General features: G+C 35.6%; 1 protein-coding gene across 1 annotated transcript in view; it reads right to left on the minus strand.

Annotated features, from left to right (window-relative positions):
- The window catches only part of RANBP17 (RAN binding protein 17), a 135,640-nt gene that overhangs the window by 36,922 nt on the left and 72,433 nt on the right, over positions 1–26,285 (minus strand). Inside the window, 9 exon segments of the mRNA XM_030459397.1 lie at positions 2,917–3,003; positions 5,303–5,397; positions 10,404–10,508; positions 16,568–16,715; positions 16,938–16,955; positions 19,138–19,214; positions 19,300–19,363; positions 23,917–23,920; positions 24,020–24,123. Coding sequence (XP_030315257.1) covers positions 2,917–3,003; positions 5,303–5,397; positions 10,404–10,508; positions 16,568–16,715; positions 16,938–16,955; positions 19,138–19,214; positions 19,300–19,363; positions 23,917–23,920; positions 24,020–24,123 — 702 coding nt within the window.

The following is a 26,285-nucleotide window of genomic DNA, read 5'->3' on the forward strand; positions in this document are numbered from 1 at the left end:
GGCTTGGGTGACTTGGTAAGATAAATGAGCATATACTGTCTGTTGTCATCCCTTGACATTTACTGTGTGTCTTATATTTTCTCTCTAATGCTTCAACCATAAAATCATGCTGAATGTGAGAAAGTCAAGTATTTTCAGAACTTTAAGTTACTTCCAGTAATGGCACAGCAGAAAACCTGAAAACAGAACCCAAGGGTTGGAAGGAATGTATGTATTTGTTCTTTTAACTGAATCAAACAATTTTTCAGTCTGTGAGGCTTGAAGAACTGTTCAAGAACACCAAAGTGAATTTTTGGACCATCACTTGGTTTACTTGTTTATCTTTCTCCAGATGTCTGCCAAGATAATGTAAGCTTGAAAGAAAACTTAATTTTTAGAAAGTTGTAGAATATTATGGATTAAAGACTTTCTTGAAAGCACACTTTAGGTATTGAGGTTTTCAGAGAAGTATTTGAAATTAATGCGAAGTAATTTACTATCAATATTTTTATTATTTTTATGTATATACAATATTTAAGTATATACAATATACAGTATGTCCAAAAGATCATACATAACTAAACTAATGAATTCTTACAACACGTTTCCAGAAAAGTTTTATCTCTCTGTATCCTGGAATGGAAACCTCATAAACTAATAATTAGATAGAAGCTAAAAAAGTTAACAACAATTATTCAAAGCTGATTAATGGTACAACTTGAAATACTTATAGTGGGTAGTAAAATCCTTCCAGACTATGAGCTAGTGACCACTTCAGACCTAGCTGTAGCATTTTGAAGTAACACTGATTTAGGGTGTCTATTACAGTGCCTGCAGCTGAGCCACGAGTGCTTAGCCAGGGCTGCCCGTCTGTGCCACCAAGAGCCAGCTGGATTCATTGAATTTGTTGCTTTAACTGCCCAATTCAGCAAACTGCACTGGGAGGTCTTTCATGTTGATTTTGCAGTGAGACCAGTTTGGAATAAATATTGGCAAGCATCCACAGAAAAGAAAACCTGAACACTTTCTCTAAATGTCGCAACGAAGAAGTGGGAAGATCACTGATGGGACAATTTTGGACATTGATGATAATAATGAAAGTGTTTTAAAAGAAGAATGAAAATAACCCAAACAAACCCATATATATAGTGAATGGCTTTCTCCAACCTTTACAACTTTCCTGCACTTGAAGTTGATAGGTGATTTTAAATTTTACTTTTGGAGGACAGCTCTCCTCTTGTTACTTAAATCTGGGTTGTGTACAATGTCAGCAAAAAAGCCACGAAAGACAGGACAGAGCAGTAGGAGGGAAAGCTCCTTCTTCCCATAGCACACATTTCTCAATAGATGCTAAAGTATCTTTCACAACAAGCATCATTTAACAAATGCCAACAGGTATCTGAGCACAGGCTTTGTCAGACTACACTGTTTAGTTTTAAATCTTGAATCTGCACTGTCTTGAAATTCCCTTTTATGTTGCACAATTAAATTCTACCGTGAGCCAGAAAATGTGGCTACGACAAGAGCTACCAAAACTTGAGGGCTGAGAAATTAATGAACTTCACATTCACACCACCAAAGCTGAAACCAAAAGCAAGAGGTTTCTTTACAAAGTGTATTTAGGCATGAATTAGGAACAAAGCAGGTTGAAACCAACCAGTGTAATTTACTCAGAAGGTTTAAAGAAATTTGATGCCAACAACCAAGATAAATGGATTCCCAGCAATTTGATGTGGTTTTCAGAAGTACAGAAAGGATGGTAAAGGCTGATTGAAATACAATAAGAAGAAAAAAGCCGAAACAAAACAGGAAAAAATGAGTCCAGTGGGATGCTTGTAAGACAAGCAGCACTGAATGCAATGCAGCATCATGCTGCAATATTTTGTGGTTTTTTTACATCATCAAAAGAAAGCTTAGAGCAATGAAGCAGGAAGGCTAACATAAACTGAGTAGTAAAATCTAAACATTTACTTTTTATCTTTTTGTACATGGAGAATGTTGTTCTTATTTTGCTTAATCATTCTAGCAAATTTACTTATGAACATAGCTGGAAAGGTGTGCCAGCTTGCTATGTGGTATACAGAAAAATTATTTTGCATGAACTACAAGTTACTTGAGTATAATTTTTCTGTAATAAAAAAATGCTTTATGCAGTCTGTGTACAGAGTTTCTGTTCCCTACAGATGAAATGCAAAATGACATCTGAGGTTCTTTATACAGAGAGCCAAGTAACTCAGATTTCCAGACCTAAAAAGCAACTTGAATGCAGTAAAAGCAAGTCTGATGCAACAACTTCCTTTAAGAGTAACAGGACATTTATGGTTCTTTTTGATTAGGCAAACTACAAATGCAGTGACCCTTCAAAAACTTGGTTAAGTTCCTTGCAAAATATTTAGACAGCAAAACTGTAAGCTACTGAGTTAGTTGGAGTGTAATATGAACTGCTGGTGTCAAAGACCTGTTGCCGTTGTGTGCATGAGTGGGAGTAGTAAAATGGAGCAACTTATTATAAACACTTTTAACAGTGCTCTAGGGCAAAGCTGTTATGGTTCTATTATGTTTAGGAACTGCTGGAATATAATTTGAATACATAAAATCAGCCCACACCTATCAATCAGTAGTCTAGATCAAACACCTCAGGAGATTTTATAGCTTTGCTGAAATACATTCACAGTTGCTAGAAGATGGGCATTAAAGTTAAAAAAGCAAAACAAGCAACACTGCTACATGAATGAAGCCTGAGCTAGGAAATTTCTGAGTTCCAAAGGCCTGCCATGGAAGCTCTGCACTTTACAAAGGGATGATGCTCCCTGTACTATGTCAGGGTCCTGCTCCATATTCCACAAATCCATTAGTGCTCAGGAATATGACCTAACAGAATTTTTGTATCACAAGATAGGCAAAGAATTGCACTGCAGAGGAAACACTAATGAATACCTACCATATGTACAAATCATTTTACTAGCTTCTCTGAAGAGAAGAATTCCATTTGGAGAGGATACATCAAAATTTAAACGCTGTGATCTAAAAAATAACAGCAAAAATATTCAGGTGGTCATTGAAGCAGAAGAGTACAATGGATTCACACCAAAAATAAAGAAAACATTTGCTGATTACAAAGGACAATTATTTGCTAAACTAGCTTTCAGTGCAATGACATGCATTTTAGTTATCTCCCTGTATTGCCAAAGGAACAGTTCTGAAAAACTCAAAATACTTTTAAGCAAAAAAGGTGAGCAGACAACCTATACACAGCTTTCAGTGACCACTGAACATCTCGTGGTACAAAGGTCCCATGAATCCAAGTGGTTGGGTTAACTTTTACCCTGCTTCTGTGTCTGTAGAGCTTTTGAAAATATACTCATCCCCATTGGTTATTCCACTACATAAAATCTGTGGCAGCCACAAGGCAGTTCTCTGAGTGTACATTTTTAAGACATGCTTTTTATGAACATTCAGACCATGTTGTCTTCCCTCATGCACAGGTATTACCAGAGCCAACACCAAGCACCCAGTCTGAAACTGAACAGAGTCCTTGCCAAAGTCCAAAATGTTTCCTTTGAATATAGGTCTTAAGGTCCTAAGTAACTTGAGCAAAACTTACCCTCAGCATCTGTTTGGACTGAAAGGGAAAGGAGTCCTCATGAAGTGATATAAACCAGAGTACCCTCTGGGCGACCTATCTGGTGGTCACCCACTTTTTTGGGTGCCCTTGCACAGCTCTATCAGAGAAAGTAGCAGGTATCTTCCTTTGCTGCAAGTCCAATTTTTTGAGCCCCTGTTTGCAGGGCCCTTTGCTGCAAACTCTGAAGTAAATCTGGGTGTTTACAAAGGGATAAAAAATTGCCTTGTGTAAAACATTTGTGTCCTCCATATGCACAAAATGGTAACAGCTGGCAGAGACAAAACCCCAAAACCAGCACATGATCTCAATACAAGAGTGACATAATGCACAATCTGAAACTCTGTAACATATTTTAACCATGTCAAAGTATATTGTATAAGGCATTCTAACCTCTAAAAGCTAATGCACTACACAACTTGTCAAAAAACACCATCCCAGATGCTGTTCTCTAAAGGGAACAAGGCAGGTTTCCTGAATAGCAACAGGCAGAAGAAAAAACATGAATATGAAAGTAGCTTGAAGATTTTTTTGCATTAGATTTTTGTCTTTTGCATTAGATTTATTGTTCCAATTCCTCTTTCCTTTTGTTTACCATTATTAGAATTCTGTGTTTATGCTTTAACTATCTCTTCTTTGAAATAAGTTGCAGCACTTTTAGCATATGCTGCCTGTACATTGTACCATAACTAAAGAGGTTAAACCTTCCCAGTAATTGATACTACTAGCAAGGTAAAAGATACAATAGGCCTAAGAAAGAGTCACAGCAAGCAAGTCACCATAAACAAGAAACAGCGAACGCTGCCTTGAGGTTTGTGCAGCCATTCAGGGTTGAGCACACCACACATAGTAGCACTTGAGCCAAGTCTGAATTTTAGGGTGTCTATCTCCTGCTGTTAGATTAAAGTAAATATTTTCTACAAATTTCAAATATTCCAACTTTTTTCCTTGTAAATTTCATTTTCAAGGCAAAATGAGAAACAATGAGAATACCTAATTCTTTGCTGAAATTACTTTGGTCATTAAGATATCCAACACAGAGAGTTTAATTATAAATTTTCCATGGGTTTTTTTTTGGTTGGTGTCTTGGTTTTGTTTTTTTTTTTTGAGCAGTACACTAAAAATTTTCAAGTGTAATTTCAAAAAATTATTTTTCTGTTACTTGTGGTAAAGCAGGAATTTTGTTCTAACTACTACATTGTGAAGTATTGAAATCACCTCCCAGAATCACTCAGGGGCCTTTTTAGTCAGCCCATGGAGATTTTAGATGTGAAAAAGTTACCCACATGCTGATTAGAAAGATTACTGTATTAGATACTATTCTTTCCTATTTTGGCTAAAAGAGTTGAATTGCTAAAGAAAATGTAAGGGGAGTTGTGGTTTTACAGGCACACACATGCTGCTGGGCTTAAGGCAAAATTCAGCCTGCAGCACATCTTGACAGCAGACAATTTTCCAATATTTAATTATAGAGTCAGCATTTACTCCTGGCTAAAGCACACACTTCTACTAACACTGAATATAAAAATCACAATAGTCTCTCATATATATATATATATTTATATTCCTATAATTAATCCTTACATGTAATATTGTAACACCCACCGTTTTGGTAAAACAATGCAACACTGAAAGCTGAGTTCTGCTCATGACATCCCATTGTACTGTTCATCATTGATCTGATTTTCATGAGCTTTTTACTTGTTTTGCATGAATTCTGCCATCATCCTTAAGATGGGAGTTGTGCACACAGGTTCACAGTACCAGAGTTCAATAGCTCTTTGTAGGACAGAACTCTATGCAGAATATCTTCACCACATTGAGTTAACAGACTGATAAAATAACATCCTGCAAAACAACTTCCCCTAAACTGTCCTATACCATTAGGTGGGTGAGCCAGATGTAAATCTTGGCAGCTCATTCTGACAGGGGCACTGCCAGAACAAATACATTTAAGCAAGTTTCTGCTCCAAGGACCAAGTGCTTTGGAAACACTAATGGTTAGGTAGGAAAGAGTTCATAGATCTGAGCTGTAGTGAAGGGAAAACAAAAGCAGTTGAGATACGTGAAGCAAACCTATAGTACATATATAAAATGAGCTTGGATTTTTTAATGAATGGCATGTAACAAATGGCAATCTCATTTAAAACCAGCACAAATTCACATACTAGCAGTTCCTGGGCCTCACATTTTAGTGCCACCTCATACTTATTGTCTTTGCTATATAAACAATTGGGATCAACTTGATCCCAACAACTATGACACTGTCTCCAGAGCATTCAAGAAGGGAATCCTGTCAAACTTTGTGAAGGAGATCAGCAAAGTCAGATTTCTAAAAAAAAAAAAAGCTGTTCGCTCATCAGCATCCAAAAGATATCTGATCTTTTAAAGTAGAACTTTAAAGAATGAAATACAGAAAAAAAAGTTTAGTAGATTGCAATGCATCTAAAAAAATCTTTTGAGTTACTGACAGCCAAACTCTACTGTCAAAATGTAAGTCAGCAGTGTATCTAATAGGATTACTTATCTTAATTGAAAGACTTAAGCAGTGAGTCAACATTCACTGACAAGGAAAGATGGCAGTTAAAGAAAGACTATAGTTAAAGTATATAAAACCTAAGGTCAAAAGGCTTCAGCAATTTATTTTTTTTTTAATCAAATACAGTGGAACAAATGGGTTTTAGACACAATATTATTTTAAAGTGTTTTTAACCACAAGCTTCAAGGAATCTGGCTAATTAATGAACTTGACCATGAAGAGTCAGTTCAAGTTCAAAGGAATTAAAATTGAAATAAAAGATGCTGAGGTCTGAGTCAATGCAACTGCCAATAACAGCTATGACAAACAGATTACTGATCAGGTAACCTTGTTTCATAAGAAATTGTGTTCTTCTACTATCTTGCTATTGGGAAACTTTAATTATTCCTACAGCAGTTTCTTGGGCTCCTTCAAGTTCGTACCCAATCCAGAATCTTTAAAACACATAAAAGTTCTTAAAAAATAAAATTATTTTTAACAAGCTATCTTACTGCTGCACATGGTTTTATTTTGTTGAGAAATAGAGCATGAATTTGGATAAGTATGTAACACTGGCAGTTTGGAGCAAAGATTGTTTTGCTTGTTTTAGTAATCCACATCAGAAGCAGCACACAATCAGACATCTGAATACCTGGGTGAACTTGAACCTTCAGATGATCACCAGATAAAACATTCCAGTGGCCGAGCACTTTCCTATAAACTTAGTGTCTGGTATCTAGCTGACTGCAACTCTGAGTCAACCTAATAATTTAATTCTTGCAACTCATTATCTGACTGCAACCTTGTCCTTTACAAACAACAGAAGTCATTAAATACTGAAAATCAACTGGAAGGAAGACAGAGAAAACTGCCTATGGGTTGCCACCTAACTGTAAGAAACACCAACTGAAAGTAACAAACAAGTGGATATTACCCTGAACTCAGAATTGAATCTCCAAGGAGATATCTGACAGTGAGACCTAGGACCTAGGCATTAGCATGAAAGAAAAACCATCAACATCTTATTCAGGCAGCCTTGAAGTAAATAGCAGAATGAAATACATAAAGAGAATCATCACTGTGAAGAAAAACAGATTTTAGTTCACTAAATTGGTATCCAGGTTGTTTTTTAGGCCATACCTGCATGCTCAGGACTGACCTCCACGTTGCAGAGCCTATGTGTTAGGAATACAAAAGCCAAATAAACTTTCCAAAGCTCTGGTACTGGAATCGCCACTGACAGCTTGACATACCAATATTTCAGGAAGAATAAATGACTTTCATATCCAGGGTTTTGAGTTTTCTGTTTTGTTTGCTTATTTGTGTGATGCTTTTCTTCATCTTTTATTACCGAATACCTTGGCAAGATGGCATACTTAACACCTGAAGCTGCTTAAAATATTTGGAAATATTTTAATGAAGTCTTTTGAGAGATCACCTAATACAACTTTAATACAAATTTTACTATTATTATAAGTATTTTCTCTTCGTCCCTTGCCAGAGGAAAACTATAAATCTTGTCTCGGCTGAATGAACACCATTTATCATATTCATTTTCTTGTCAATACAATTATGAAAAGCCTTTGGCCTTTTTCCAAGGAGCCTTATTTGCTGGAGAAACTCAATTAGTATAAGCAAGCCTGCTAGAAAAGAGTCTTATTTGGCAATCTAGAGCAGCATCAGCATACCTGACGAGTCATCTCTAAACTATCATCGAAGTAACTCAATCATAATGGTAAAATACAAGGCACAACCGTGTCCCTGTGCCTCCTCCCTGGACCAAAGGGACTTAAAACGAATTATTTCTGCTCATTTTTGCCATCTGCTGGACAAAATGTAAATTCTCAATGCTGCAATCTTAAAAAAGGAGAAGAATCTCTCAGTTGAGAGATTACCCAGTACAATGTGTTTTGTTATGGACAGAGCTTAGAACCAAAATATTTACTGCAATCACTTGCAAAGTTTATCAGTACGTTCTTCAACACACAATTAAAAAGAAGTGTCTATTTCTGATAGTCTTCAATAGAGAATAACACAGTCTTATGGCATATTAGAAGCTTAGCCGCTTATCCCTTGCCTCCTTTGCACTCTTTATTTATTGAACAAATGCAAGTAAAACGTTTATTTTGGCTAATAATCTGTATTTTCTATTTTCAATACCAAAATACAAGCTTTTCAAACATAACAGAATAAAATGTTTGAAAAATAGATTTCCTTTGCTATTAAAACCATTTTCCAAGGGTGTATATATGTAGTATCAAATATAAAAGAAATATGCTAATCAAAGGATACTGAAATTTCATGTGATAAAAGATGCATATGACCCTCCCTTCTCCTCCCATTTACCTTTCTGGTTTTATATACAGTAAAGGAGAGTTGAGATAACAGCAAGCTTATTCTGCTATAATGCTTTGGATCAAAACCTGGATGAAGTTGGACTCAGCCAAATGAGGTGAAAGCCACTGACCAGAAACCTGTATTTATCCTCTGCAGCTAAAGGTGAGGAAGAAAAAAAAAACTGAACCTGTGCAAGGGAAAAGAAACTGAGAAGTCCTGAGCTTTGAATTCCCCATAAAGCTACATTTCAATGTATTTTTATTGTTACTACAAAATAATTAAATCCAAAAGTTGGAGGCTGTTTTTATTTACTTGAAATAAACTTAGTTCATAAACTGGAAGGAATAAATGAATTTTAAAACAAAAACCAGTAAAGGATCCTGAGGATTGTATATCCTTGTATAAAAAACTCCTTCATAGATTAATCTATCTCTTTCAAACAGTGAGGTGGTTAAGTCCCTGTTAACTCCTCCTGCAACTGCAGATTTGCACTTCTGCACAGGAGAAGAGCACAATGCTCAAGCTGTGCTAGGAAAAACAAAGTAAAAAGAATTTGAAATGGAAGCAGCACCAATCTGATTTTACACATCTTCCTGGTTTTATTATTAAGTCTTAGGGTAATGAAAGCACAAACAGTACTAACGAAGTTAAATGTACCCAGTGGTGCCCACTACAAAATGAGATGCTAATTCACAGCCTGGCTTCAGTAGGTTTTTGTTGTGGTTTTTGGTTTGTTGGTTTTGGATTGTTGGGTTTTTTTTAATCTCTCTCCCAATTCTCTGAAACTGAAATTAAGGGATGCTTTCCACTGAGTCTAAGAGAAATGAAAAGGACTCTGTATTATGCTTTGGGACTTTCTGCTCAGAGATCACTGCAGGCTTGTGGAGGTCTGAAACAGGGCTTATCTCAATGGTCATCAGGATCCTACTACCCACAATACAAGGACTTCCATCCGAGAATACCAGGTTCTGCTGTACAGCCTTTCAGTCCTTAAAGGCTAATTTCCTAGTTACAATTCTATATGGAAGCATTTCTCTGCCTTAACTGGGAAGATCATTAGTGAGCAGTAGTTTCATTATTTACTGCAAATAAAAAGATTTTTAAAACCTTCATTTCTAGTACAGAATGTAATCGTATTAGAATGTTAACTTTTTTCTGTCCATAAAATAAAAAAAATACATACTTAACTTCAATAGACTTGTGAGATATAAATTATATTTAAAGTATTTTTATAGTTGCTTCACTATGTAATTCAGCAGTTTGCTACTACTATGATTAAAGAGACAGTTAGAACTACTGGTTTTCTAAAATACAAAACATTTCTCCTTAATACTAAGAAAATACCCATATATTATTGTATTTCTGCCATAAAAAATGCACACAATATTTAAAGCAAATAGAGTTCCACTTGCATGACTTACTGAAGAAAACTGCAATCTGATTTTGGTTTTGATTTCAGAGTACATCTTCTTCCTGCTCAAGAAGACTGCAGGTGTTGTGAGATTAATAGAGCTGACATAAATAGAAAGGAACTGACTAAATTAAATACATGATTCGTGCCAGATAGAGAAATCTCCCCAGATAGCACTTGTATAGTACTTTAAAGCACTTTTGATGTTAAACCAAATGTAGGTACATTGTGTTCGGAGTTCAAGGCACAGGGTTGGGTTTTTTGTTTGTTTTGTTTTGTTTTACCCACAAAACCATTATGGATTTATGAAGGGCACAAACCTACTTGGATGTTTTCTAGATTAGTAGTGTGACACAACAACAAAGTGACCTCTCTGTGGTCCTTCCCAGTTAACTGCATGGTTGCCATTGTGCTGTAATTTTAGCTGATTACACATTAGTTCATTTAGCTTTGTTTCCTCTTCCCCACTGTGCCATACTATTAAACTAATGCAAGGGGCCTGGTCTCCCTCTGTGCAACAGAGCTGGTATTGTCACTGGGTAATCAGGATCCATCCAGTGGAACAGCATGGTGTAGCTGGTCTTTGTGTTCAGAGCAAAGGCAATCCCTGGAAGATCCCTTGCCAGCCCGATCAACATACGCTGCCAGTGGGAAGGAGACACAGTAATTGATTTTCACGTTAGCACTGAGCAGATGGAGTAATAATCAGCCAATAATGACCACATATCTGATTTTGATTCATTAGTTTAAATGCCTTGCTCAATTTTTTAAAAATAAAAAATCCCAAAGATTCGCTTAGCAAACAAGTTTTCTAGTGATAACGCCAGTAATATGCTGAGAAAATGCTTTGGATTATTGGATAGGCTCTAATGATTAATGCAAATAAAAACATTAACTATGAATACTGTGTATTAAAGTTTAAAACTGATTCCTGTATTAATATATTTAAAGTACCAATAACAATAAACTGTTACTTTAAGATAGCAATATTTTGAATGAGGTATAAGACTGATATTCATAACAAGCTACAATTAAGGCTGCACCTAATTGTACTGCTATTTTAATATTTTAAAAAAGAAAAAATTTTCCAAGTTAAATTTCTTCAAAAAAGGACTTTGTTTGTTTACAGAAGACCATGCAAATCTGTATCTTTATTCTGAGATGAAGATTTTTTTTTTCCTTTAATGACTGAAGTGTGGCTTCAAAATCCTTCCAGCACAAATGCAGACAACATTTTATGCAGAGATAATTAGCTCCTATTAAAGGGATGTTTTCAGGATAATTAATAGGCAACAATAAGTAACACCAGTGAATGAAAAATATTTTACCAATATAAACAAACTTTTCAATTAACTCAGAGATAAATATTCTTTTTGATAATTAAGTAATTTTAATACATTTTAGTCATGTGTTGCATGTGGGGATTGTATTTTTTTTTCCATAGTAAAAGACCACAGTACTGCAAAGTTCGGTAAATAAAGGGAAAAAAAAATACATAGAAGCATGGGGAGAAAAAAAGCCAATAAGGAGTTCTCTCTTTAAAACCAGAGTTGGCAATAATGTGTACCACTTGGTGCACTGTAATATTTACAGTGTTGAGAAATACAAAGGGCAAGATTCACATGTTAATTTTAATAGATTACATAAAGAGCAAATTATGGCCAGGCCTTGTTAAACTGATAAATGTAATCTTACACAAGGGCTAATTTCTACTTTTCATATACAGACCCATTAGTCCAACTGACCTGGATGGTACACACACAGATTCATCCCAGGATAAATTGATTTATCTGAAAAACTCTGGTGAGGTTGCAAGGAGTATTTTAATATTTGCGTTTCCTTTCTGTTGGGCATTGAAATGGCCTGAACTTGCAAGATGCTCAGAGGTCTCAACTCTCATTAACTTTAATGGGACTCTGAAATCACTAGAGAGGAAGTGTTCAATATGGAGAAGATGCAATAGAAAACTCTAACTTTATATTCATCTGTATTTTCATACTTCTTGTGCTCTGTTGTCTACACAGCAAATAACTGTTTAGCAGACAGACCAGGTGGCCAAAAGGTGATGAAAAGAACTTGTCAGCAAGATTTTATACTTCTTTCTGAAGGGATGCACAGATGCAACAATATCTACAAGGAAGTGGAAATCTTCCAAATGAATTTTGGTTCCTTTGCCCACTCTAGCCCCACAAAAAAGGAGATTAGCAGGACTGTACAAAGGGAATGCTGGAGCAGGGAATAAGTGGAGCTAGACCCAATTTGCCTTCATTGGAGGATGTGCTGAGAGAGGAAGAACTCATCAGTTTACACAGGTCTCCAGAACATGGATTAAAAAGAGAAAACCAGCCAGATCCATACTCCTCTAATATGCTCATTCTGTCTTTATAAAAACAACTGGCTGTAAGAATACACTTTCTTGCAATTAGACTGAAGAAACAGTTTGGGAGACTTTAAAAACTATTAGTAAAAGCAGAGTGCAACTCTTTAAATGATGGTCCCAGATTTCTGGGAACCTACACAAACCCCAGGCAACTTGCATTCCATAAAAAGGAAAACCACCATTATGTAAGCCACATTTCTTGATTTGCTATTCTTTAAATTCAAGTGTTCTTATTACCTTGATTCCTAATGAACAACCCCAAGGTTCAAGGCACCATAATGTTCTTGTCCTGTAAAATCCCAGAGCACTCAGGGATTTAGTTCATCCACCAAAACACAACTTTGTAAAATAACTTTGCCTACAGTTGGCAATGTCTGAGCAGCATATATAATAGCTCACAGAATCCCAAGTCAAATCCATTTAAGTCACTAGGAAAAATACCTGCAGAGTTCAACAGGAGCTAAAAGCACCTTAGATTCCATGCTTGCTTAGGTGACATTTAATAATTAAAAAAAAATATCCCCCAAATCCCAGGACAATCTTGGTTTAGTCTCAGTTTTCAAATAACACTTATATGCATAAAACTTATTAATGGTAGACAACAACATATACATGCACATCTACTTTTTGTCTGTCATCATGTGGGATTCTAAGTTCCTTGCAAACTTAACAGTAAATTTAAGAATCCAGGAAGCTACTGTTTCATTGACAACACAACACCAGCCACGTCTGGGGCAAAGGGATAGCAAATAACATAATCAGTGATTGCAAAATGAGTGAGATGAGAAGTGTAGAACGGTAAATAAAAGAAAGATAGCAAGAGGACCTTTCCAGTAGTGTGTGGAGTTACCCATTGCTTTTCTTGCTAGTGGAACAATTTTGTTCAAATTTCGGTTTTGAAATATTCTAACCTGAATGGGACTGATATGTTTACTTAAGATTAATTAACACATAGCAATCTAAAAAATAAATTAAATATTTTGTTTCAAAGTCCCAAGGAAGATTGGTCCATGATTTTTTCAAACAAAAGGAGCTGAAGATTTAAATATTCACAGAAAAAAAAAACCTCTGACTTGCCAACATGTGCCAAGTGTCTGACTAATACAATTTAAAACAGACAAGACTACTCATGCCACCCACCCCCAAAATGGGGCTTGTAATGGAAAGTCTGACAGACCCTTAACTATAGTGGCACTACTGGGTGCAGCTATAATATTACCCTCATAATTCTACTATATAATAACAACAAAGGAAAAAAAAGGTGAAGGGTCATTGCGCTTTGTCTTTAGAATTAAGATGGCTGTCTTCATCCTTACAGCATACTCTTAATTCTGGAGACATGTCTTAATAACCTCTAAATAGTTCCAACAAAAGAGCCATGTCAGAGGAATGAGCAGGCCCCAAGGTGTTTCAACTGGAGTGTTTTCATCTGCCTTTATTGCTCTATCCCTCTCCAGAATTAAGGCAATAACCTGTGATAAATTATTCAGGAACTGCTACAGGGATCAAAGCAAAACCATTCTGTTAAAGTGCTGTTTGCAACATTTGGCACTTAGTGTGAAAACTTTTAATGTGTGCAAGCTGAAAATCAAGGATTTTAAATAATTTAACAGCATGGAGTTTCTACAAACCAGCTAAAGATAGCATGTTTCCATTTAGCTGCTTTTTCCTCGGATCCTTTCTTTCAGGCATTTCTAGCAAATCTGATGATGTCACAACTGAAAGCAAAGTACTCCTGAGATGTGGCTACCCAGTCTATCTGTGACTTAACCAGATTGTCAAGAGAAACATTAAAATTCTAAGAGAAAATTAGCCATTTTTAAAATACTGAAGATTTTTCCTATTAATATAAAAATGTGAAGACGCAAGTATAAAAAAAAAAAAAAGCAATGCAAAGCACATAATTACTTAAGTCATCTTCAATTATATTTGATCTCCCTGCAAAAGGAACCTAAGCATATGTTTGCATGCAGATTTAATGATTACAAGTGTATTTTAAAAAGAAAGAGCTCCCATGCTGTAACTGTTTTTCAATGGTGTATTTCAGAAATATTTAAAAACTGAAAACAACCAAATTCAAGCTAGTTAGAAACTCCTAATAAAAACCACAAATTAAATGAATTTGGCAGTCCTGGACCATTTTCGTAGTGATATTTTAATAGTGTCATCTCCCTGTGGATCAGAATACTAAGCATTTTAGCGAAGAACTGAACTGGTTTTGTTTTCAGTACTTGCAAAATGAAGTACCTGAAAGCACGTTTGCATGTATTTTTTATTCATCATGATAGAAAAATAGCTTTAACCTAATAAATTATGTTTAAGAGAATTTAGAGCAAAAGTTTTGTTTATGATAAAGCAACAGATTTAGTTCTTTATCAGTAGCTTAAAGCACCAAGTTTTCTTTATACAAATTAGACAGATGGTGCTTACAGTAGAATTTACTAAAGGTCTGTCACAACAAATGCAGCCAAGCTGCATATTTAATCACTGCAGAACCTTGTCTACCTGCAGCTGCCAACTGCTAATCCAATTTCCCTGATAAATGTGGCAAGAGACACGATCAGCAATAAAGAGCATCTAACTCCATTTTCCTGCAGGGCGTCTTTTGATGAACATTTAGGACGGAAGCAGGGAGTGCACTGTGTGGCCCTGGCTCGTGGCAGCTGCATGCATTTTGAAGACACAGTTCTCAGGTTACTCACTTAATTCTGCCACTATCATTATGTTGCTATTGATCTCAGTAGCTCTTGTCTACACAGCATTACTCTAGATGAAGCTGAATCAGGCAGTTATCATGCATCAAACTTGCTCAAAAGCCTGGAGATTTCCCCTTAATTACTTGTGATTTTATTTGCAAATACCGTTAAAGTGTAATCAAGCAGTCACTTTCCAGGGTCGTTAAGAACTTGCTAGTTTAGGAATATATCACTGGCACTCCATTAAAATTTCTCTACTAAGATGGTTTCAAGCAAATCAGACAGGAGGATGGCAAAATTATTTTAATAAACTGAATCTTCACAGGAGATAAACACAGTTTATCCTACAGAAAGGATAATGCTATCAAACGACCTCTAATTTTTAGGATTAATAAATGGAAAATATAAGAGATGAATACAAACAAGATAGACAGACAGGACTGAAGATCTTTGATAAATATGAAGTTATTAAATACATAAAGCTACAACAAAAAAAAAAACTAGAATTAAATAATTGTTGAAATAGCCTTAATTATTATTTTAAAAGTATATTATCTTAAATAGATTATTGTGAACTGTGCATTTTCTGGCAATGTCAGAAATGTACTGGAGACAAATTGTTTACTAAATATTTCTAGTGTATTTGTTTATTTTCTTGTGAAAGGAAGTGGCTAAATAAAAAGATTTAGTATTTACATTTCCATCATATTTTAAAATAGCAAATTAAAAATGACAGTTTCTTCAAAATTGCCCTGTGTAGCAGAAGAGAGCACTCCAGTGTGCACTGTTAACTATTTATGCAGAGACAGTAAGAGGGGATTTCTTTAATGCAGTAGTGCTCTAATATATTATCTATCATTCCTGAGCATGCAGTTTGTATCTAGCAGGTCTTTTTCTTCCCTAGAATATACTGTTGTTTCAACATAAACAGCTTGCTACACTTAAGAATTTTAGTAATAAAACATAATGTTGTGTTAGATATTATGACTGTTGCCACAGCTGAACTGACTTGTCAAATCAATCCTAATATGGCTCCCACAGGCACATAAAAACCTTATTTAGCTATCAGTTATCCTAATCACTTTGTTCAGTTTAAGGGTGCAATACTTCAAGACCAGTTCCTACTTATACATATATGCCCAGCCATTTAATAAAGTCGTGATTTATATAATAAATTCTTGTTGAAAAAATACTTTAAAGTAGCAGTGTTTTATCAAGTGAGTTACAACATGTCTCCTCATACCTCCAAATAAATATGGTAATATACACAAAGGATACTTGCATGGCAAAGGGGACTATTAGGTATGAAGCAGATAAGCTATCACTGAAGACAAATTTGTCCCTTTGATAATAAATGGGGATAAAATGGGGTCACTTTATCTGCAAAGCACTGAAAAATACCAAGGCCTTTCTAAAACCTTTGTACAAAGTTTATTTAGTCATTTGCCACCCTTGTAACTCTCCTGTCTACATTTCTAATTATATCTATGCACACAGGTGCAAATATACAAGTATATACATACCACAAGAGACAGATGGGAGAGATGACAAGCTTGTTGCTAAATACTTGCCTCACCATGAGTATTTCCCATCATTAATTTCTTTCCTTATAATTGGAATAAGCTATCTTTTCTGCTTCTTGTTCAAAACTACTGCTGAATATTTGTCATGCTTTCAAACCAAACTGTGTGAGAGGGAGCATGAAATTCTCAGACTCATCCTTGTCTTCACCAACAGGAAAACAAAAAAAACAGCTAAAGCATCACATCATTCTCATGTTGTTGCTTGAAGGGGCAGTGTCAGCTTTTACAGGAAAACCTTGCTGACGCCATGAGAACTTTCATATGACCTACAGGAATGAAAACTTGAGGTCTGACATATTTTTACTGAGCTATAAACAAAACAAATTGTTGATCACAAACAACTTGTATGAGACTGGCACATCTGTGCCTTTCACATCCTTCTCATATTTCTGGTTTCTCTGCTACTGTGACAGCATTTTGGTCAGTACCCTGGAAGAATATTCACAAAAGAAAGTCAAGACTTGAAAGTTAGAAAATGATGTTAAATTTAAAACTGCAACAACAAATGAGTCTCTTTCACATGTGTACTTTGTAGTACAACGTTTACATCACAACATTTTATGATTACATGCTAATTTTTTCTAGCTTGTACTTATGTAGTATACAGGAATGAAGCTGGCATGGAAAGAAATCCAGCCTGTGCCACTATTTGCGTGACACCATTGCCTCATTTGATTCAGATGGGGTGAATCTGGAGTAAAAGACACAAGATGTTGTGGGTAGAGAAAAAAAGAGATTGTCTTGGTGAGACAGTTCAAATACAACCTGGAAATACAGATTGTTTGAGGGTTTTTTGTCATGATGCTGAATAAGAAGATACAAACAAAAACTTCTTAGAAACAGCAATCTGCATGAGGATTGATACACTACTTATCTTCAGGCTCTTTTTTGAGGGTGGCTTCCTTCTTGCATCCAGATTCTTCTTGAAAGTAATTCAGAGTAGGAATTTAATTTATGTTCTTTAAAGAGCTTTTTGTTATAGGGCTTCTCTCTCTTTATTAGCAAAGTCTGACAAACTGAGTTGAAACTGAAATTAGGAAGAGTCTTGTGTGTTTTAAATCGGTTGTGCAAAATTAGTGTAAACTTTAGAGTTCATTTGCTCCACTTCAAATACTCATCTGTAAAATGGCCCTAAATCCAGTCCCTTCTCCCTAGGAATACCTGCAGAGACCAAATCATTCATCCCAGACCAAGAGTAAAAATGACAGAAAAGACCAAGAAGAAAAAAAGCCCAGGAAATGAAAATTGTCCCAACAGAAAACAAAGCATGGATAACATAAATCTATATGACAACACAGAAAAAAGAAACAACATACTCAGCAGCTTCTCATTAAGCTAGGATGACATCTTCTGAACTGAAAGAGGCAAATATCCTCTGAGAGAATCAGTTGTGATCCTGCAATTAAAACTGCTTCATAATGAAGTAAATATTTACAATGGAGAGGAGAATCAAGTTGCAGAGGCAATCCCAATGTTGGCAATCCCTCAGGTCTGAGTAAATGGCTTTGTGACTTCAACTGCTTCCCTTTAATGCAGGGCTTTCTTGCCCAGTTTTCCAGATTGTTTTTAAAAGCACAGGAAATACTTTCACTTACTGCCAGTGCCTGGTCAGCCACAATTACAGAGCCTTCAAATGACAATCATTTAACATCAAGAGGTTTCTTAAACTAGCAAAATAACTGACCAAATCTGTGACTTGCATCCTGCACTTGCAGCAGAGACAAAGAGGGGGAGATGCTTTGTGTTACATTTCAAAATGACTGCTGGCAGCAGAATGACCTGGTGGATTTTAGGACAATCCAATCTTGTCTATCTTTGTCCCTCTGCCATTTTCCCTCTGCTCTTTTCAACCAGAGTCAGTCTTTTTTGTTCTTATTTCTGGGACCTTGTGTCCTCTTCTGAGACTATTCACCCACTTTTTGTTTCTATCTCTGTCCTTTGACAAGTCCAATTTTAACAAGCCCAAGTCTTCCTTGTTTAGGCAACAGAGCGCAGCACACAGAGTTCTGCATTTTACTCCAGTGGCCAAAGGCAGTGCTTGGATTCACAGTGAATGAGTCCCTTGTCACATGGAGCTCTTACAGAGTGCGCTGAGTTTTACACGTGTCCAACCTCCTTGATTTCCCAAGGACAACTCAGAAGGTATCCCAGCAAGTGCATGTTCAATTACTTCTAGCTAAACCTCTTGTCAATGCTTTTATTAAAACTTGGATGGTCTTGTATATTGGGAACTTGCATGATGAAGTGAAATGAAAACCCCTTCTACTAGAAAGCTATTACTCTGGCATTAATCAGTATGTCACCTGGAAACTTATTCCAAGCACTTAATGTTGTAAATCCTCAAACTTAAAACAAAAAGAACTACGCAAAAAATCACTCTTGCTTATTTTTCCAACAGAAGGCAAAGAAACACAGTGCTACTGCTTTATCTCAAAAACTGATATCCAGTGATTTAAATACCAACTATACCATATTTACTGTACAATATAACTACTGTTTGATAGGTTTAGTAATCTTAAAAGTCCATAGTATTACACAAGACAGGCAGGTGTGTCAGGGATGTGGAGGACCTTACCTAAATCTTCCATGAGAAGAGGAGTGAGAGCCATGCAGAAAGAACACTGTCATGCACCTGAAGTCACTGAGGCTGTAATTAGCACTGATGCCCAAGAAAGAGAAGTGTTTACTCTGTTGAAAGATAAGCATATGAAAAGTTAAGTGTTCTCCTAAGTTTACTACACATAATGTTTTTTACCATAGTAAGGAGACTTACTGTGTGGTTCTGAAGCATGAATTTCACAGACTCTATTTTCACAAGCCTTTACAGAAGACTGTAAGTTGCAGGTGTTGAGGAAAAAAACAGCCTTGCAGCATTATGATTACATTATCAGATTGCATAAACTTCCAGGAAATTTTAGTGAGAAAAAATCCTGAAAAATGAATGTTAAAAATTACCTGAATTTCATCTAGAAATTTATGTCATGGAGATATTAATTAGAACATTTTTAAAGACCATAATCTATTATTAATTAAAGCAATTACTTTTCATGGCACATATTCTAGTCACAAAAGAGACAAATGAACTAAATGACTTTTGTAATTAAACAGAGAATTTCTGTTAATAAATGGTGCTGTTTTTTCCCCAGATAGACCCATGTTATCAGTATGTAAAAAAAACCCCAAACACAAACAAAACCAAACAGGGGTTTTGCAGCAGTGCTGAAGACAACTGGTAGCACTCAATGGGACTCAGCAGCAGCCCTAAGCAGCTCTGAAGTGATGGCCTCAAAACCACAGAGGTGATCTACCTGGCCTGTCAAAAACTGGAGTCTACAGATCACGTATTCTGGCACAACTTACAGTTACACCTGATGCAATGTAGTATTTCTAAGGTTCCTTTTTAAAAGCATGAGAAATCCTTTCAAATCAAAAGTTCACAGAATACCTCCAAGTTCAGGCCATTGAGATTTGTTTCCAGTTTGAAACCTTTCCTAGCTGTGGGAATTATCAACCCCTTCAGCAGCATGAGGACACACGAACTCCTTACCTCAGCTGACTGAAGGTGTCAATAGATATTCCTGCAGGAGGCACAGGTACAGAGGTAACTGCTGCCATGAGGGGTGTTTGCAAACAAGGAGTGAGAGAATGGAGAAAGCAATGCCCTGGATTTTCTGACTCCCACTTCTCCTTCATTTGACACCAAATTGCTGCAGGACCCTCAGCAAGTCAGTTAAATTCCACCCTCTCAGTTGTGCATCTGTAAAATGGGGATACAAGAGGCTTTGTGAAATCCAAATATACTAAATAGATTTTTTTCAGGAATGCCATAGGAAAATGCAAACCCCAGAAGGAGTGAAGGCATCAATGGAATGAGGAGGCTTATGGGCTTGTGCATTCTACAACCAATGTTTCACAGCCAGGACTCATTAGTATGCTGAACACCGTTGATCTCTGGCATTGCTGAAGTTCTTTAAGAAACACTTAGTATCACTGCATAATTTGTATGGTGTCTAGAGTCATAATTTGTATGGTATCTAGAGTCATGTACAAATACAGAATATTCTACAAATACCCATAACACTCATTATTGTTACCATTTTTCTTTATTATTATTTTTTGAGCACTTGCATCACTCTGCCATTCCTTCACATAATTGCTTGAAGAGTTCAATTAATTTTATGGGAATAAACAGTATCTCTTTTCCTTTTAAATTCATTAAATTCTTTTTTAACAGTTAAAAGTGTAAGAATAGCTTTTATGGTTGTTATTGGAAAATCTTCTAACCTAATTTTAGGATGCTACTTTGTCAATATGTAACTTAGCATTAGCTGGTTCTATAGCGCAAAGCTAAATTTTTCGGTAATTTTCCCCCTTTTTACAAGGGAGAGCCTTTCATAACATTGTAAGGCTATGCAAAGCATGGATAAAGAATTTTTGAGAGACTATGAATATTTTATCCCAAGCAATATTTTATTGCACAAAAAAACCCAATGAAACTGCAGTTATCTTGTTACAAAAATATACAGTGGAAAAGTTAATTATTAGAAAGAACTAAACATGCATGAGGGAGCACTATGGTTTCAATGACATAAAGGAATGACTAACATATTCCATTATGTAAATGAATTCAAAGATATTTCACGACTGATCAGCTAGGAGGGACATAATGATTTATAATTCAAATAACTGAGCTTTGAAATCAAATTGGGCTAATATATTTCGAAATATGCAAACCTGGAATAATTGTGAAAGTAATGTAAACCAAAACACCAGCTCCAATCATTTGCTGCCTTTGTTGTTAATGCTGTTTTGGGTTTTTTCCTTCTTTTTCCCCCCCTGTTACACAGCACTGTTGCTGCAATTATGGTTTGCTTTTAATTCTAGATTATCATTGAGAAAAGATTCCTATACACAAGAAAAAAAAAAAAAAAGAAAAAATACCAATTTATAAGACTGTGTAGAAGGTGATTGACATACAGGACAGTACTGAAATTTAATAAACTATTATTTTAACTTTTCAGGCTAGCCACAATTTAATCTATATCAAAGACTGAAAATTGATCCACTGGATCCAGCATCTTAAGAACACACTCTTTCAAAGCAATATATACTTAATGCCTTTTAAAAAAACCCTAATAGAATGTGAAAAGGCCAAAGTTTGCAATGCCAGGTAGTAGTTATAAACTACTTCATATGTTTGAAATAAAAAGTATTTCAGTATTATTATTAAAAAAAAACTATTGGTAGAGTTTTTTATAAGAAAAAAATACATATCTTTAAAAGCCAAAATGACCAGTGAAATTGGGTTGTACATCATTTTCTGGGAAAAAGGAAAAACAGCCTCGACAGGTGTAATTTATCATTTTTCTGATTTAATACCAAAGAAATATATTAAAATAATAAAAAGAATCCTGAAATCCTCAAAATTTGTAGTGATAAATAGCCCTCCCTGTCTTTATTACATTATGCCTACTAACAGAAATATTGCATGGTGGATTTTGCCAGACAAGGACGATTATTTTCCAATAAAAAGTTGCATATTAAATTCCAGCACAAAAGTGGGTGTCTAATACTTTTGAAATCTTTTATGGTTTGCCAGTGAACACAATTTTAAACTTAACTAATACAAGATCCTGGTGAAGTGAACCAGCATTAAAACTGTCTTTGTACAACCCCACCCATCTAAGCAGAAAAGCAACTATTCAGAATTTTTTTTTAAAATATTTCCATTGAAAAATAATTGAATAAAGTTTTGATGTTTATATTTTTAGTTAATCTCTCTTCTTACTAGTCCTCAAAGATTTCACATTGATGCTTAAGATGTATATTAATGAAGGCAGTGCTGGTTTACATCCTGACTATGCACAGGGGTCTGAAACTGCTTTTGCAACAGTAAGCAAGATTTTGAGAAGGAGAACAAACTAAAACAATTTCATCCCCATTCTACTATTCAGGAGAGGTTAAATAATTAAATATCTACTTTTCCATCCTTTCTAGGTTCTGGTGTTATTATATCTATTTCATGAGCAGAAACTCATTTATTGTAATTGTAATTAGAATAATTCAACAAAGGAAAACTATCCAGATATTTCAGACTTGGAAAAGTATTTGCACCAATAATTTATACTCCCCCTCATTTCTGAGAGCTAACAGAGAAATTCATGGCTTTGAAAGCCTCCAGAAGACGGTATGAAATGACATAAAGCTTGTCTGCTTTAGCAGCAATATGAGGCTGATTATTCCAGGAAACACACATGAAAATAAAATTAACAAGCAAGCAATTTAGGTAAGGTACAAAGTATTAAATTTCTTGGTTATTTTCAAAGTGTTTTGAACCCTGCTCCTCCATTTGAGCATTAAGTATACAGAATAAAAGAGGAGAGAGCTTGTTAGTCCCTTCATAAATCTTATGAATGAAATAAATGTCTCCCCTTCTGTTTTTGTCAAACTCCTTAGCAATTTTTTACTTCAAAGTCCTTTCTAGTCCTATTACTATGATGTCATGAGAACATAAAGACATGCATATTTAAAATATCAAGTTAGCTGCTTAATGGTATTTCAAGTAAACATGCAGAAGTACACACTGTATGATTTTCATTAAACAAAATTCACTTATGGAATGTGGAAACCCACACTCATCTTTCAACCCAAGAAAACATATTAAAATTCTTCCTACATGATTAGAGTTCTAAAGAAAAATAAAATTATACCAACTGTCATATTCTATGTGCCTTCCTCTCTGCTTGGCTAACAACCTTCTCTAAAAAAATTACTGAAAAGTTGTTTTTATTTTGAAGTAGTGAAATATTTCAACAGTGAACATTTTCATCAGCTCTCGTAGGTTATTATCTAACATATAGCTTCAAATACTGAGTCACATCAAACCCAACCACTACTTCTAAAAAAATCTTCCTCAGTGGACTAAAGATTAAAAAAGAATACATTCTTCTCCAGTTTATGGTGAGTAAGTGAGGCTTAGAACAAGATCCAAACAACAGACTGCAACAGAAAGCAAGTTGGCATCCATTATTTGGATAAGAATTTCACAAAAATGCTTGAACCCAGACAAAAATCCACATGTAAAGTCATGGCAGTTTTATCAGCACTAAAGATGACACTGACACAGTGAGAAACTTCTAATCAGGCAACAATAAGGCATGTGAAAAGGCTTGTGTTTAAAAACTAACTCATGTTTCATATCTTAATTAATTCATCCTCAAAAGTAGGAAAAATCCTGTTCTCAGTATTGTTGAGTTCCAAGATTGGGTACAGGACAGATAGCTGCAAGAAACTAATTATATAACTTCTCTTTTGTTGCTGAGAAGTACATGGAAATGAGCACCTTTGAAATGCTATGTATAGAAAAAAGAAATCAAATAAATATTAATATCCTACTTAGTTTTAAAATGCGGTATATGAAGCAACTCTCGTTCATTCTTACCTTTTTATTTTAAAATTGTACATTATGCCCTACTCAACAAAAAGGATATCACCAGAAAGGTCATTTAGAAATTGAAGAGTTATTGAAATCACAGTCTCACACCTTCCCCAGAATTTAAGATTTGTAACACCAGAATAAATAAAACAAGAGTGAGATCTTACAACACATTTTCCACTTTGAGACGTGTGTGCAAAAGCTCAGAGCAATAGCACATTATAGTACAATATAGTATAATATAGTATACTATAGTATCTTAGAATTTTTTATGTGAGTCAGGAAATGCTATAAACACATGCTGTGTCTTTCTCCTGAACAAGAGGTGCAAACATTTTTGTAATTCTGTAACAATACATTCATTAAAAAAACTCAAAGAAAATACCAAACAAAAACAACAACCCATCATCTGTCATAATGAATCGAATTATCTGAAGCTTACCCCTACTTATATCTCTCTCACTTTTCAATACAGTATCTGGCTACTTGACTTCTGTAGTATTTATCTCCGCAATTTGTCACAAGATCAAACCAAACTGCTATGAATTCCCTTGGAAAACTTCCACAGGAGAAATGGGGCATAGAAAAACTAAGGGCAAATCCACAGAGCTACCAATAAATACATCCAGCTCCCAGGAAAATTTGAACCTGAAGTCCTTGTACTAATCCATATTTTTCCTGTTCCCTACACCAAACACTTACCTAAAATAAAAATTCATAGGGGATGCTGCATTTCCCTAATTGCAACCCCTCTCAGACACAGGCATTTAGGAAGCATACTCTGCTTAATGAAGCTATGCATAAATTATGATATAGGATAATACTAGGTCTATTATCAGTCCTTGGGGAACAACTTTGCATTTTTGACAGGGAGGTCATAGAGCTAACAGCAGGTGATGAAGCCTTGGCTGTTCCACCTTGCAGTATGTTAAGCAGGACACATGCAGCCTAGACCCAGGACCTTCTATAGCTGCTTCTGTGTTCTGTGCAGGTCTGGGCAAAGCTACTCAAGGGACTTGGGATGGAATCTTTGCAGTTCACCTGCTCAGGTGAAGAGGTGACATTAACCTTCAGATGAAAGGGGTAAATTCAAGGCAGCAAACTGGAGGAACATAATTATTTTGTTTGTTTCTTTCTTTTTGAGAATCCAAGTTGGGCTGATCAGCCTGTAACAATCTGGTTTCTCTTATTTCTCTTTTTTGAAGGCATAAACTGTGCCCTACTCTGCCGGGACACCCACCATCCCCCCAATTGCTCCAAGTCCCAAAAGAAACCTGAATGCCCCCTCACTCCAGACAGGGAGAGGAGGCTGCATGAAGATTCATACCAGAGCTTCTGGTATTGGATTCATCTGGAGAAATAAGAACAGGCCAGTGCAGACTTCTGAAACAGCCCATAGAAATGAAAAAGAAAACCACTTCTGGCTCAGTAGCCCTGCACCTATTTCTGATGGTGTTATCTCAACCTGACAGGTGATCAAGAGTAAGGAATTTCAGATTTGTGTGCTTCAGTTTCCCTGTCTGTAGAGAATGCACAATTGGTTCTGATCTTAAGCTGTCAGCTCTACTGATGAAAGCTCACAATGTAAGAGGTATAATCAGTCCTGGGTATTTATAATGAGAGGCAAATTTTAATTTTGGGCATATAGAAACTGAAGAAGAGATGTTAAATACCATAAAATCAGCATTGATTATTGTTTCTATATATTCATTGGCTAAGGAATGTACTACACCACATAAACTACATCTCTTTTTCAGGAAGTTATGAACTCAGGAATGCAGTTGAAAGCATAATACTAATTATTTAGTATCATTTGCTCAGGAAAAGGCAAATAACAATGCATTTACAAAACCAGTGTTCTTCAATTTAGATTTACAAATAAACATTGGTTTACGTTATTAAATCTTTATGAAGAGCTACAGAGGTTCAGATTGCCTTAAAGAAATAGCCCATTCCAGGAAATCCATAATTCACAGTTTATCCCTACTATGGGGAGTTCTGGAGATGTTTATAGTTGCACTAAATCCTTAACAAGCATATACCACACAAAGCAATAAAAATGAATTTGGACAATCCAGATTTGACATCAACATAAAAATCATACAAATGTTATTTTGAAAAAGAGCAAAATCTTTGTCCTTTAGTAGCCAGATGTAAGACATTTCAAGAAAAACAAGAAGTTAGTGACGGTTTGTTGAGAAAATTCAGACTGTATAAGGAAGGCTCCTCATCCAACATCCACGGTACTCTTGCATACATCTGTTCTTTCAGTTCATGGTTTTATGTGGATGAGGAAAGATGGGGTAATAATATGAAAGCTAGAA

Source organism: Calypte anna, chromosome 13 (genome assembly GCF_003957555.1).
Source record: "Calypte anna isolate BGI_N300 chromosome 13, bCalAnn1_v1.p, whole genome shotgun sequence".
Taxonomy (NCBI): Eukaryota; Metazoa; Chordata; class Aves; order Apodiformes; family Trochilidae; genus Calypte; species Calypte anna.